This window comes from Ascidiella aspersa, chromosome 3 (assembly GCF_963924565.1).
Source record: "Ascidiella aspersa chromosome 3, kaAscAspe10.2, whole genome shotgun sequence".
NCBI classification, from domain to species: domain Eukaryota; kingdom Metazoa; phylum Chordata; class Ascidiacea; order Phlebobranchia; family Ascidiidae; genus Ascidiella; species Ascidiella aspersa.
The window spans coordinates 50,989-65,643 of NC_139449.1; the positions used below are offsets into that span (position 1 = coordinate 50,989).

Here is a 14,655-nt window from a genome sequence, read left to right on the forward strand (position 1 = left end):
ATAAAATCTGTTTGAGTAAATATAACCCTCTATACCTGGTGCCACCATACTTTTTAACAAAGAACGGGATAACTGTAATACCTGACGCTTGGGGCCAGTAACAGCTGTCAAACTTATTAACTTACTATATGTTACCTTCGTTGAGTATATATGTTGCCGCTGGTCGATAAAATCAACTGGACAGGCTTCATCTGGTCGTACTTGGTTGACCTTTACTGTAAACTAACAACTTTGCGCACCAAGGCATCCAGGCTTACCTAAGTGTGACTGTGAAAACACTAAAGTATAATGCTGAAACAATCAGATTTATGAAGCTCATATTGCATGAAGATTTAAATGTGTTTTATTGCAGGTTTTTCTTATTGTTAGTAGTAAGTAAACTGTTTTAAACTTGTGATTTGTGAGATTTCCTGAAGAAGAAGCGAATAACGTATTTAGTGAGGTGAGTGGCTGTGTGCAATAACTAAGTTTTGTGTGTTCGTTTACCACTTAAAGTAGCTTATACTTTTAACTCTCACTACTGTACACCAGGGGTTGTAAAGTGGGCGATGTGCCCCCCCTACGGGCACATGAAGGTTTTGCAAGGGGGCACAAAGGACTTTTCAAGAAAAACGTTTGCTAACAGAATATCTCCGAAACATACTTCTCAGTTGTGTCTAACACACTTTATTTTATTCCAAAAAGCACATTATTTTATTCCTGTTTTATTTCGTGCACTATTTTATTGTTTAAATACTTTTTTGCCGTTAAAAGAAAATGTGCCATGCAGACTGTCGCACAAGCTGTGCTGCACAAAATCTTATTGGCAATTAATGTGCACCTAGCAATCTACAACTCACCTTCTAAACAACTAGAATGTGCTTTAGATGCCAACATAATTACACTTCAAGCTAACTTTACTGAAGAAAAACATGGGGGTTAAAATATTTCAACCTAACTTTTACCTAAAGATAAACATAGGTATTAAAATAATTTCACATAATTTGCCGGATTTTCATTTAAGCCCCTCATTGTTGGTAGCTATGTTTTTATTTATATGAAAGAAAACTGCCTGTTTATGCTGATCAGTGTGGCTATTAAAGAGGCAAGAGTTTCGATAAATTGTGTTGAGGGGTCGCAGCCCCAAAATGTCCCCTGCTGTACATGAATAGTATATTTATGGTTATGTCCAACCTTTGTGAAGTTAGACTGAACAATGGTACATATATCAATAAGATTAACTCGTATTTCCAAGTATTTTGGCTTGTATAAGCACTGCCTTGCAAAGCATTAAAACTTCAATAGAATCCTGTATAATTTTGTATGCATTTGCTTTGTTGCTTGGCTTTAAGTGCTGAACTAATACCCAACATTCATCATAGCACCAACTTATGTTAGAAAGCTGTTTTAACAACTTATAGCTGGTCGTTTGTACAACTGAAAAGGCGTGTAACTTTAAATTTACACATAAATAGATGTTTGATACAAGGTCTGTACCAAAAAATCTACTTCTATATGATTTTGTGTATTTAAAACCTGTTAACTTCACTACATTTTACACCAAATGTAGTATTCTACGGTTTTGCTGGTTGGCCTTTTATTCAATGAAGATGACTTGTGTAGACTTTTTTTGGTTTATTTAGGGTTGTGAGTAGTAATTTATTTGCTGTAGGTTGTTTCATTAAGTTGCTTTTGCTTAGGGTTTGCATGAAAGAAAGAGAATGGCCGATAATCAAGAAGAAGGCAACGGAGCTCCAGATGATCAGATCATTGACTTGGTGAGTTTCACAATTGCATAATTTGTGAACACACATTCATCTATAAAGTAACAATATCTAAAGTACAATAACGCGATCTTGTATGGCTTATAAAATGTGAGAAATTACTTGGGTCGCGAGATTTTACCGAACTGATTTTTTTTTCAAAAATGGGTCGCCTTTAAAAGGTGTTGGGAACCCCTGATCTATATCATAGAAGCATTTTGTTCATATTAATATCAACATGCTCAGTGAAAGAGAATGGTTAGTTGTAAAACTGTAATATTGTGCAAAATATATTTGATATCTGTGACTTTCGTTTAGCCAAACAAAATGTGTGCACTGTGCAACCGTTTAGTTAACGCTAGTGTTAGTGATATAATAATAATCTTAATGATGTGGTAGTGATTTAACGGTTGTCCTTTCTTAAGGTGATATAAGATGCGCGTTGAATCATTTGACGTGCGCTGAAAATTGTGGTGGCATAGGTTGCTGACCCCTGTAACAGAGTGTGTTGAGATATTTGTCATGTTTGTTCAACTAATGTGTAAGTAATTTGGAAGCACCCAGGTTGTATTGTTCAACTAAAACCTAGCTACTGGTCTCAGATGTTGCATTATCTTTATTGCGGTTTTATCAGTTGATTTTGTACAATTATTGCAAATTAACTTTGTCGAATTTCTGGGTAGTTTGAGCCCTATTATAAACCTACACACCTACATTTGGCATCTCTCGGTTCATGCAATCACTTGTAACTAAAAAAGTAATAAGACAAAATGCAAAACAAAAGTTGATTTTTCACAGCTGCAAAAGACACTTTTATTGCGTCAAGTGCAACAGATGTTTAACACCAATTTGTTGCAATGATTGATGTTCAGCTCAATAGTAATATAATTTGTTTGTGTCATTAACAGAACCAACTTCAAGTGCAAAACCTTTTCCTTGGTGCTCAAGTTCAACAACAAATCACTCATGAGACGAAAGAGTTTCACACTCATGAGACGAAAGAGTTTCACACTCATACGACCAAAGAGCATCATGTGCATAACGTACAAGCTGAAAACTTACTTCTCACCAGCGGTGATGTTCACATTCATCTTCCACAAGCAAACGTCCAAGCAGATGACAACATCACTGAAGCAGGTTGGTGGATAAAACTTTAATAATTTACTTGATTTAAACTTTCATAATTCATTTTCGTTTCCTGAAATATGTCTGTTACGTGTTTATCAACACGTTAAACAATGTCTAACTAGTGACTTATTTGTGATATCTTCTATTTGTGTGATTACAAGCAATGTGCGCAATTTTCCCTACAACATTTTGGTTCTATCTGCGTTTTGGGAAATGCCCCTTTATCGTCAAATTTGTTTCTTTTAACGAAACAACTGTTTTTCTGATATCAATGTAAATTTTTGCTATAATTAACCCAAACTACAGAATTATTTTATTTGCTGGGTCATTTACTGAATTACCAAGTAAAACTAGGCGGGGTTACGATTGTTGAATGTTTTTAGGTGTTAGTTTTGCACAGTTGCGTATCCAGGGGTGGAGGTTCGGACCCCCCTTTTCATAAGTCATTATCGTTTTTTGTTCGTTTTGTCAGGGTTTAACTCACCAGTCGAAGCTGCGTGTTTTTTTCGATGTAATTGGGTCACGTGTCTTAATAGCAATAAACCCAAGTAGTCTTTGTAATTCATCGGGCCTGCTGCCTCTTCGACAAACTATACACGAGTTCGTTTCAAATACTTTTTGACTATTTTAACTACGTAAGTGCGAGAATAGTATAACAGCATTTGGTTTGTTTACGTTTTGCAGCGCTAAGATTAAGTTCAATTTGTAGACAAATTAGTGCATTGTCTAATTTTTTCCACAAGTCTAATTTTCCATTTTAAGCTTTTTTTGGAAGTTCTTGGTATATAAAAAAAAATGGGTTCCTAAATATTTGCAGACTTAAGCAATTTAGCTTGATACGTGGAGAATTGTTTCTCTTTAAGTGCCCCTAAAGGCCTCTAACACTCATCCAAATGCAATTTTGACCCAACAAATGGTAGAAAACAAACTTTTGCTTCCATTTTTACTTAATTTATTGCATTTAAATGTACAGTTGCGTTTTTTGGGTGTCCGAAAACCCCCTCTAGTGGTTAATTTCAAAATCTTGTAACTTCCTAATGGATTGGAATTTTTGCAGTTTTTTTTTTGTCAACATATTTTTTTGATCCATATTTTGCACAACGTAAATATTATAAAAATCTGGGACGGGTGGTTACAAAATTTCAATTTTTGTGATGATTTGATATGAAAATGCTGCCAAATCAAAGATGATTTGATATGAAAGGCTGCCAAGTGCTTCGCGGAAAAACAGAAAACCTATTCAAAAGTATTAGCCATATATTTTTTAACATTTTTTTTTTTTTGTTATGTGTGTAAATCTAGGTGTTAATTTAAACTTCTCATCTTACTACACATGTGTAGCCACAGTTCTCTGGAATTTGTGTATAACTTAGGCATAATCAATCTCTTGTGATATTTAATTCAGGCATTATATACTTATTAGAAAACAAACTGGGGTGGCATGCTAATGCTGTTTTCATTTCATGTAAATTGACGTTGGTGAATAAAAGTTTGGAGACCACAGGGCTATAGGAATGTTTTGAGCAGCATGGCTAGGGTTGCCAGAAAGTCTTTCAATATTTAAATGTTTTTAATTGTTGCATACTCTTTAAATGAAAGGATGTTTTTCCAAAAGCATTAGAATGATCTTTGAATTTATTTGCTCATTAAAGAATCTTTGAACACTATTTTTACTTGAATGTCTACGTAGCCCAGGGGCGGGTAACTTCTCCAGTCGGCGGGACGATGTGGGAAAATGATCCACCTTTTGTAAGACCGGAAACTGTCTGCGGGCCGCTCAAAATCGCGGGTCAGGTCCGGCAACAGGCCGTATGTTGCCCGCCCCTGATGTACAACAATAAATTGATAATATACTTCTGGGAGCGTGATTTCCTTCAATAGCGCGACAAAAAGTTTGCCGATCACTGATGTAGAAATTAAATCCAGTGAATTACTTTTGTGTTTAACTACGGGAAGGGAAAGGGGTGATAAAATATACTTTATGTAAGATAAAATTGATTCAAAATCAATAAAGGTTATTTGGTAATGTGCAAGAAATCAGTACACTTGGCAGTTTACGTTAGTCGCTCGTCCTATAATGACCGTACTACACCCGGTTTTAAGTTAAGGTTGTTGCGTTATACAGAGTTGATCGCTCAAAAAGAAAATAAGTGCTAAAGCATCTGCTCAGTACCTAAGAATCAACCTTAACCCAGTGAAGTAATATATAGAGTCATTCACAAAAGGCCATTCCATGCTTAATTCAAAGGGGCGGAACCCAGGTTTCTGGAGTTTCTTTATATTTTAAACAGTTAAAGATCTCAAAGAAAAAAAGATTGCAACAATTGTGAGCGTTCTGTGATGAGCGGTTCCGAAGATATGACGCTTTAAAATATTTGACCACTAGGTGGAAATAGGTCGTTTTTTGGTTCTGCTTCAGTGCTTTCAGCTCTCTGGAGGCTTTATTTTGCAGCAGAAGCCTGTAGTAAAATGCTATTTCCACATTTATTGGGGTGCTGGTTAGGGATGTTCAAAGTAGAATATCGAATCCAATTCTGCCGTTTATTTCGGGTAATTGGAACCGATATAATTTAATGTTTTACCGCGGATTGTTGCGCCTAATTGCACAAACGCGTGTGGTAAGTTGGCCTGTCACTGCGGCGACCAATTAGTGCAGTGTCAGCGTTTTTTCGGGCGACCAATTACCGCGTCTCGCGATAACGTTCGTCTAATAATTAAGTGTCAATCAAGCGTTATTGGGCGAGCGACTAACGTGTAATGTCTGGTGTGGAGTTCGCAATTGCCCTAAATGCGTTAAGTTGCAAAAGTAACATAGCGTTGCAAAACGTGCTGGCCGTCTACAAAATGCGCTATAGGGTTACTTAAGGTCAACTTTAGGCCAACATCCAGCGAGGTTATGCAGTTATGCACAACGTAATTGTCAAGAATTCGTTATGTCAATAATAACTTTGTATTCTTTGCAGTACATTATTTGACTGCATAACAGATCATGTTAGTCAAAAAAGAAGCACTAAAACCCGACAATGCTTTAAAAACAGGACCGAATTGCTTAAGACTTCTGTGTGCAGTGTTTCATTGTACTCACTATTGGCAAAAATCTAAGTTTTGGCAACAACCTGGACAGTTGACATAATACAGTTTACTGAACTGCTTCAAAACATATGGGAGAATTTTTTATTATAATGTACACATGTTAGCAAATTGTTTGGGCGATTTATTGCTGTGATTGTGGGCCCTATAGGGTAGATGAAGATTAATCCCTTCCCCAAACAAAACCTAGGTTAGATAATTTAATAAAAATATACTAGGATTCGCTATTCTGGATTCGTTATTCTAGATTCGAAACCTATTATTCTAGAATACCTTGGGATTCTACTTTGAACATCCCTAGTGCTGGTTTTCAAAATGATGCTTAAACCACTATGTGGTTATTTTTTTTATATGAAAATCGCATTTGAAGTTTTATGACTTCCAAAGAGTTTTCCGAAGCTCTCTGCATTTTTTTTCAATTTTTTTGTTGGCAAAATAGTCTTTAGACAACATAGTATTTGGACAACCTATACAAGCCGAAACGTTGGTTAACAATTGCAATTACCAGAGGAGCTGTTTTTGATTTATATTACCATGCCTGGTAGCAACAGTTTTTATGGTATTTGGACTTTCTAAAGTGGTTCTTGGTATTTTACAATTAGTAATTGGTTATGAAGTTTCAAACTTGAGCCTCTTGTAATAAAATAAAAAGTGACCAAACTTTCAAATGTGTTCAACTTTACATACAACTATAGTACAGACATACAATAACACATTAGCTGAAATATTTCTATTCAACAGATTGTATAAAGTTCTAGAAAAACAAATACATACAAGTAATAAGACAAAGTATTTGTTAACTATGTTTGATAATAGTGTGTGGTCATACCACTGCCTGTTACTTGTGAGGTTTCAATTTACACAGTACGTCATAAAATTGATTATAGCAAATACCATTGTATCGAAGCTAATAAAACCAGGAATGGCCGCATATATTTGACCAGAGCACATAGTTGCTATTTTAGATTATTTTCATCTAGATTTAAATGTTGTGGTATAATTCTAGATGTAATATTCTACAATTTACAAGATAAATATCTGTTTTAGATTACTATTATTTTAGTTTTCGATTATAAGAATTGCCTTATTTTTACAAAAATATGACAACTGGATATATTTTTTTATTAATTTTATAAATTTCAAATTTTCACCAATTGAAAATTTATTAACTAGGTATAAACAAATTTCGAATAAATGGTTTTGTTTCATGAAATAAAAAGAAGAATATAAAAGGCAAAATTTTTCAACGGTGTCCTTTGGACCCCAGGGGGGCAACAGGCATGTTGTATTTTAATTTTTAGCCAGTTAACCATTTTGTTTTGGTTTACGTTTTGTCCAGAGATGTTTTTAGAATTCGTGGGCAAAGGGATCACAAAGTGTTTAGCGCTAATGGAAGGTAGCCACGACACTTATAAGGTTAAGAACCACTGGTCTAAGGCATCAAGCAAGACCCTTTAAGCAACTTTATCTTGCAATATGCCAAATGATATTTTTATTTTGTACAAATATATTCATTAATTACTTTCTAGAATTCCTGAAAACTATCCAGCTATTTCTAAATATAATTTCTTTAAATTCAAGAAAATTTCTTTAAATTCAAGATATTAACTGTTAAAAAATTATTACTATGCAAGCACCTATTTCGTTCTCATCCACTTGAAATCATACCTATCCAACATAGAGAGTCATATTGACATTGTCTTGGAACCCATTAATTTACTTTGTCAAAGTTGGACAAGCCATAAAAACTAACCACTTTGGTGCTACTATAGCTGGAGTCCAAAATTATGTATTGTCATCTGGTTTGTCTGGGGCCGAAGCGATATACTAATAATAGGATCTTGTTTCAAAAAAAGTATCTCCATGGTTAAACCATATTGCTAACTCCTTTCATGTTGCTTTAAGTATTTTGCTGGAGTCTTGGCTAATTCCACCAATGCTAATTTTACAGTAATAAAAAACATTGTACAATACAGTATTTGATTGAAATGTGAGCATTTTTTTAATAAGCCTTTAACAGGGTAACCTACTCCATCACTAGGAGATATTTGTAGCTAAGAAGATATAATCTGCTTTGATGTCAAACAGCTCTACACATAGTTGCATTTCTGCTTTTAAATTTACACAGTATGTCATGGAATACAGATCTACACATAACAAAATATCTGCAAAGTTTTGTACATTGTCTCATTGTTTGCACTTCTTTATCTGAAATCTTATACAATATGTTGAATAGAAATATTTAAGCCAATGTGTTATTGTATGTCTGCACAATAGTTGTATGAGAGGCTGCAAAAGTCCGCGTATTAACGCATTTTAAAGTTTGGTCACTTTTTATTTTATTACAAGAGGCTTAAATTTGAAACTTAACCAATTACTAATTGTAAAATACCAAGAACCACTTTAGAAAGTCCAAATACTATGTTGTCTAAAGATTATTTTGCCAACATAAAAATTGAAAAAAAATGCTGAGAGCTTCGGAAAACTCTTTGGAAGTCATAAAACTTCAAATGCGATTTTCATATAGAAGAAATAACCACATATAAACATCATTTTTTGTTTAAGCATTATTTTTGAAACCACCACCCCAATAAATGGGGGAACAGCATTTTACTACAGGCTTCTGCTGCAAAATAAAACCTCCAGTTAGATAAAAGCACTCAAGCGGAACCAAAAAATGACCTATTTCCACCTAGTGGTCAAACATTTCAAAACGTCATGTCTTTGTAACCACTCATCACAAAACGCTCAAAATTGTTGCAATCTTATATTTTCTTTGAGGTTTTTAATTGTTTAAAATATAAAAAAAATCTGGGAACATGGGTGGACAAATTTTGAAAAACTTTAAATTAAAGATGGAATGACCCAAAATAATTTAAGGCCTTGCATACATGCACCTCTCCTTGGGTTATAAAAGCCTAATTAAAGCATTGCAAATAAAAAAATTACTGGCTAGATTATAGTTATTGTGTTTTACCTCCCACACTTAACTTAACTAATATTTTTGCAGCTATAAAATGCCTTTCTTTGAGGGTTGCACTTTACCAAAAGCTAATGCTAATACTTTGTTCATATTACATCCAATAAGATAAGTTTATGTTTAGGACATCTAAAGCTAGTAGCATTAATTTGTTCAACTGATGAAGCAGATGTCTGCTAAGGGCTGAAACTCAAACAGCAACTCAAATTAACAGGTTTAATTTGTCCCAAAGGCAAACAGAATTTATTGAATCTATTGTTTTACTATGTTTTAGATTCAACCTCTGTTGAAGTTTTACTGGAAACTATAAAGGAAGATCTCAAGAGACCACAACAAGAAGTTGTTTCACTCGGGCTAAACTACGAGCAGGAAAACTTTCCCTGTGTTCATCCAGTTCTAAGGACAGAGGAAAACTTTTATCGAGGTGGAGCCGGTAAAACTGAAGACTATAAGCCTTTCACACAACAAAGGTATGTCGATTCTGGCTCAAAGGAGATCAGTTTTGAGCGATTGCATGATTATGTAGTACCTCATCGCTACACAGCTTTAGTTGGGGCTCCTGGTTCTGGGAAATCAACCATTGCCAGACGACTGTCAAACACCTCTTGCATAACGTGGATTCTCCTGTTGTGCATGGACATGCTCTATGGGTCAGAAAGAGTCACTCTAAGGCAGGTTGTGGTTGATTATGCGTACCCATGGTTAAGCGAAAGAAAACGAAACGCCATATTTGCAGCAATAATGAAGTTCCCAGGGAAATTTGGGATCATACTTGATGGTTACGATCAAGCAACTTGGTCACTTGATAATGTAATGCCTAGATATGCATCGTATGATACTCCAATGTTAGTTGAAGAGGTAATCGCAAATTTATGCACCGGAAAATTCTTTCCAGGCATTTCTATAGTTTTGACTTCCAGGCCACATTCTATAGTAACCCTTAAAAAATTACTTCGACCAAAGGAAATTGTTTTAGTACATGAGTTTACACCAGCCGACATGAAAAAACTATTTTTTGCTTTTGCTAAAAATGAAGCCCAGAATATATGGGATAGCTTTACCAAACTCGCACCTGTGTTACTTGAGCTTTGTCTTACCCCGATCATGCTTCAATTGATCCTTTTGGCTGCTTTGGGTACAGATAATCTCACCGAACTTTTTAACATCACTCAGATTTTCATAGTTTTACTTGAAAACCTGAGACGCTCAGAATTTGCCAAGGGTCATGACATCGAAAATATCAAAGTTAAAGTCGCAAAAATCGCTTACAACGCCACAAAGAATTCAACTGTCATTATGACCTATCCACAAATGGCTGAGCAAGGTTTAAGTGATGTCATAGTCCAGGATATTATAATCGCAGTACCTGGGTATTCTCACTTTAACCAGAAACTTTTCGACGGGGACAAAAAGTTTTATTTTTCACATCAGTTACTTCAAGAATTCTATACCTCTGTCCATATTAGCCAGAACATGAGTTTAGATGAGTTTAGTCAGATTGTCGATGGTTTGGTCGCTAGTCCTCACTGGGCGATGGTGAGAAGATTCGAATGTGGTCTTCTACTCGGAGAAAACTTCACAGTTCCAGAATCCGATGAATCCTCCAGTGATGCAGAATCCGATGAATCCTCCAGTGATGCAGAATCCGATGAATCCTCCAGTGATGCAGAATCCGATGAATCCTCCAGTGATGCAGAATCCGACAAAAGAAAAGGTATGTACACCATTTCTAACCGTGATTTCTTAGATTATATTTTGGTTTGGTGACATAAGCAAAGTACACCGTGTAGTACAAACTACGCTAGTATGAAATGTATTGTATCAATATGTAAGGCGCTTTTTTACCTAAAATCGTTAAAAACGCCGTTTTTCGTAATAATTAATTTTGACAAAACTTTAACCTAGTAGCGTATCCAGGGGGGAGGAGGTTGAAAACGCCGTTTTTGGTCTCCTGTTTGGTGGACTGTAAACGCAGGATGTTTTTCTCTTTCGCCTTTTGTTATTTGTTCAGGTTTAGTATTCGACAATTGACAACGCAAAGTCAAGCCGTCTTACTTATCGTCAAAAACGTCGAGTTAGGCGCAGCTAATGTTCCTCACTGTTCGCGCTAATATCTGATGTTGGTGTAACATTGGCATTTAATGATTGTTACCGCAAAATTATTCTCTATAACCATATCCTAAAACCACGTGTTTAGTGTATAATTGACACAACTTATTTTTTCTATCACTTTGCTGACTTTGGCAAACAGCTCGGCGCAGATATTGCGCTAATCGTGGCATAATAATACCCGGAAAAAACGAGACAATTTTATCTCTTTGTTTGTTTCGGTTCGTTTGGTTGGAAATGTAAATTAAATTTGTTTCATCACTTTCCTGAAATTACTTTGTGCTCATGAATCTCTTTAAAAAAAAAACTATTACACTACACAATCTTGTTAGACTATAGCTTGTACAAATAGATATCATAAACATATTTCTTGCTCAACTCTGTAAAAAGTCAGCAGTGGACTGGAACAAACAATATTTCACTCTGAAAAGCTTAAACGTGAAAAAATAAATATTACATCCCGAGTTTATTGGCGAACTGAACTAGTCACTCAATTAGGTATTTTAGAAAACTGTATGTGGTGAGATTCGAACTCACGACCTCGGCCTAACGGGTCCGCCACTCTACCAACCAAGCTAAGTTTCCCTTTTTATCAATAATGCCTTAGTTACGTCCATATTACAAAGTATGCAAAAGTTTAGGTTAAATTTGAAAATCAACTTTTGGTACATAAAGCTTTTTTTTGGTGCAAGTTTGTCATGCACCCTTTGGTAGTGGTGTTGCACCCCAAGCATAATTTGATACATACTGGAAAGCTGTTGGAAAAATATGGATGTAAGGTGGTCATATGTGAAAAGTTTAATATTTTTATATTCACAAAGTGCTATGTTTCACCCAGGAACGTCAGAACCATCAACTAGTTCATCGACGCACTTGGCAACTCCGCAACCACTTGACGGCGCACCATCCACACTACAAGTAATGCAGTTGATGTTTACAGACAAAAATATATTATAACAAATAAATTTCAGTAGCATTTTGTGCTGTTTTGCATAAGTAGTGCAATTTTTGGTTTAAAAGTTTTATATAAATTAGTTTAGCTAACTAATTAGTGAAAAAGCATTCCATTAAGAAATTGCTTTGGATGTTTGGAATAGTTTTAATATTTTTGTGATTTATTGAAATGCAATTCTTTCAGGCATCTGTGTGTGAGGAGAAGATACAGGGAAGCTCCTTGCTGCTCGATCAACATCCAAGCGTTGCCCCAAGAGAAGCGCAATCAACTTCAAGCTACGGGTTTGCTATCACCACCAACCTGTTTATTGTCACAAGTTTTGTGTAATGCTAAACATATTTAGGATTTGGTCGTGCCAGAATGTTTCACCTCGACTAAGACATGGCCCATTTATCCATAGAAATCATAGTTGTTCAGTTCATATTTAAGTGGATTAATCGCTTACATCAAGAGTCGGTAACCTAAGCCCAATGGAAACAACGTTGCAACAAATGTATTGATTGCGGCCAGTAAGTCCTTATGTGGATTTGTAGCAACACTTTATTACGGTTCTTTGTTAAAACTAGGGTTGGGCATTTGACCGGTCAAATTCTCGTCAAATAGGTCAAATATTGGTCAAATACTATTCACACTATCAAAATACAATTGAAGGTAAAAATAAGCCTTGATTTTAAATTTAAATACATATGCGAACGTTTTGGCTCCAGTGCAATGGTTTGTAAAACAAAAACAATTATTTTTTGACTATCAATAAGAATTTTTGCAAAACCATGCCCATCTTGCAAGCAATACTATATCAGTATTGTAGTGATTTTTACCTCTACTACAACCACCAAGTTAAGCCACCAAGTTTATTAATGAAATTTAACAAACTGTGAATGTATCAAGAAAAAATATTTTTACGCACAACTTTTGTCACTATATCTGAGTTTTCTAAATCATCACCAGGGTCCACTAGAGATAAAGCATTTGGTTCTTCTAAATTTCTAAGTAGCCTCAGATTGTGGTATACCCTAACTAGTGTTTCCTTTTATGACAAATGTGAATTATCATTTATTCTAAACAAAATAAATCTACTTTGCTATTACAAACACTTTGTTATTAGCACAGAACATGTGTCCGACTGCTGTACAACCGACCAACCGACTGCTGTACAACCGACCGCTGTACAACCGACCGCTGTACAACCGACCGCTGTACAACCGACTGTTGTACAACCGACACATCAACAAACTGACCAACAGGTTGCTATTTCTTTCTATAATTTGGTGTGATTGATATTAGTAGCAGTTTAGTTTGATCGCATGTGAATACAATGGGATAAATATAGCCTACTGGTTGGCATCTGGGAACTTCAACGTTTTGTAGCTGGACGCCATCGTGGTCGCATCACACCCAGTGTTCTAAACAAGCCAATTTAAAATGACTAAATCCCAGTCAAATCACTAGCAAGCAACTTAAGTCCAAGTCAAGTCTTTCTCAACAAATAACAAGTATAAGTCGTTAGTTACCCAACCCCAAGTCAAACCCCAGTCACAACATTGTCATTTTAGAACAAATGTTAAACTTGAGTTCTGAGCAATATTTCGCATAACAAATATCGAAAACCAAACTCATCGTAAGTTAAGATTTCTACAATGGACGAAAATAAACCAGTATTCAAATTAAAGCACTAAATATCAGTTGTGTGAGACAACATTATTCAACCTCCAGCGCTGTCATCGTCACTGTGACTATGACGTCACCAGTAACACCCCTTCCAACCCCAGGTAACCTCACACTTTGCGCCCATGCTTCTGCTTGATACGCATTTATAATTATAAGAGTTGTTCTGTTTGTTCACCAGCTATGTGTGTATGCAGGTTGCCAAGCAACAAGCAGCTGAACCACCTGTCAATCAACCAAACCAACTCTATGTCGACCAAAGCAGAACGGACAATCCGCAGAAACCAACAAATGAAGGTAAGCGACCATTTGATGAACTTACACCTGGCAATGATTCAGATTATCCTTCATTTGGAAATCATTAAATGCTCAGCATCAGGGGCGGATGTAGGGGGGGTGAGTGGAATATTTTTTTCGCCTATTGTTTTTTTTCGCGGTTCCCTAGGTAGTATGGCTTATTTTCGCCAAAATAAGACATATTTTTAAGCTTTGTAGTGGTGTTCGAGCTTATGGCGCCATATAATGAATATTTCAAAAAAATGGTAAAATTCGTTTCGCGCACTCGCGCAAAGCGGCGTTTTTCAGATTTGCAGAGACGGCTTAAGTGACCGTACGCCAGTATAGCAGAATGCTGGCGACTTGGCGACTATGTCGGCCAAAGAATCAGCCAGAAAACCGAAGAAATGGGTGCAAAAAAATTAAGCAAAAAAAAAATTGAAAAAAAAAATTTATTTATTTTTCAAAAAAATTTTAAGTTTTTTTCCAACATCCAATTTACAAAATACCTTGTGGTTGTTTCCACACATATATTTTTGAACAGCGGAAATATGTAATAACATTACATATTACAATTGGCAGAAATTAATTTTGTTTGTGTCATTTTAAAAATAGTTATGGTAGTGTAAGGCCTATAGACTGTTTATTATTTTAAAATGTACACACTTTTGATCATAGGCTACAATTGTTACGTGTTGGCAGTTTTACTT

The 14,655-nt window shown here is 35.5% G+C and overlaps 1 protein-coding gene across 1 annotated transcript; it reads left to right on the forward strand.

The window, feature by feature from the left end:
• The first annotated feature begins 388 nt into the window (after positions 1-388).
• LOC146157703 (uncharacterized) lies at positions 389-14,040 on the forward strand. Its single transcript, XM_083384493.1, has 8 exons — positions 389-442; positions 1,680-1,757; positions 2,651-2,879; positions 9,215-10,654; positions 11,888-11,967; positions 12,188-12,285; positions 13,110-13,248; positions 13,867-14,040. Exons 2-8 carry the CDS (start codon positions 1,701-1,703, stop codon positions 14,032-14,034), a joined length of 2,211 nt encoding a protein of 736 aa, XP_083240619.1. The 5' UTR covers positions 389-442; positions 1,680-1,700; the 3' UTR covers positions 14,035-14,040.
• Positions 14,041-14,655: the final 615 nt, after the last annotated feature.

Bases quoted from the DNA above. Each gene is read 5' to 3' on its own strand.
- LOC146157703 (XM_083384493.1), top strand. From the start codon at position 1,701: ATGGCCGATAATCAAGAAGAAGGCAACGGAGCTCCAGATGATCAGATC. The intron at 2,880-9,214 runs GTTGGTGGATAA...ACTATGTTTTAG, and splicing joins TGACAACATCACTGAAGCAG to ATTCAACCTCTGTTGAAGTT. The intron at 12,286-13,109 runs GTTTGCTATCAC...CTTTGTTATTAG, and splicing joins CAATCAACTTCAAGCTACGG to CACAGAACATGTGTCCGACT.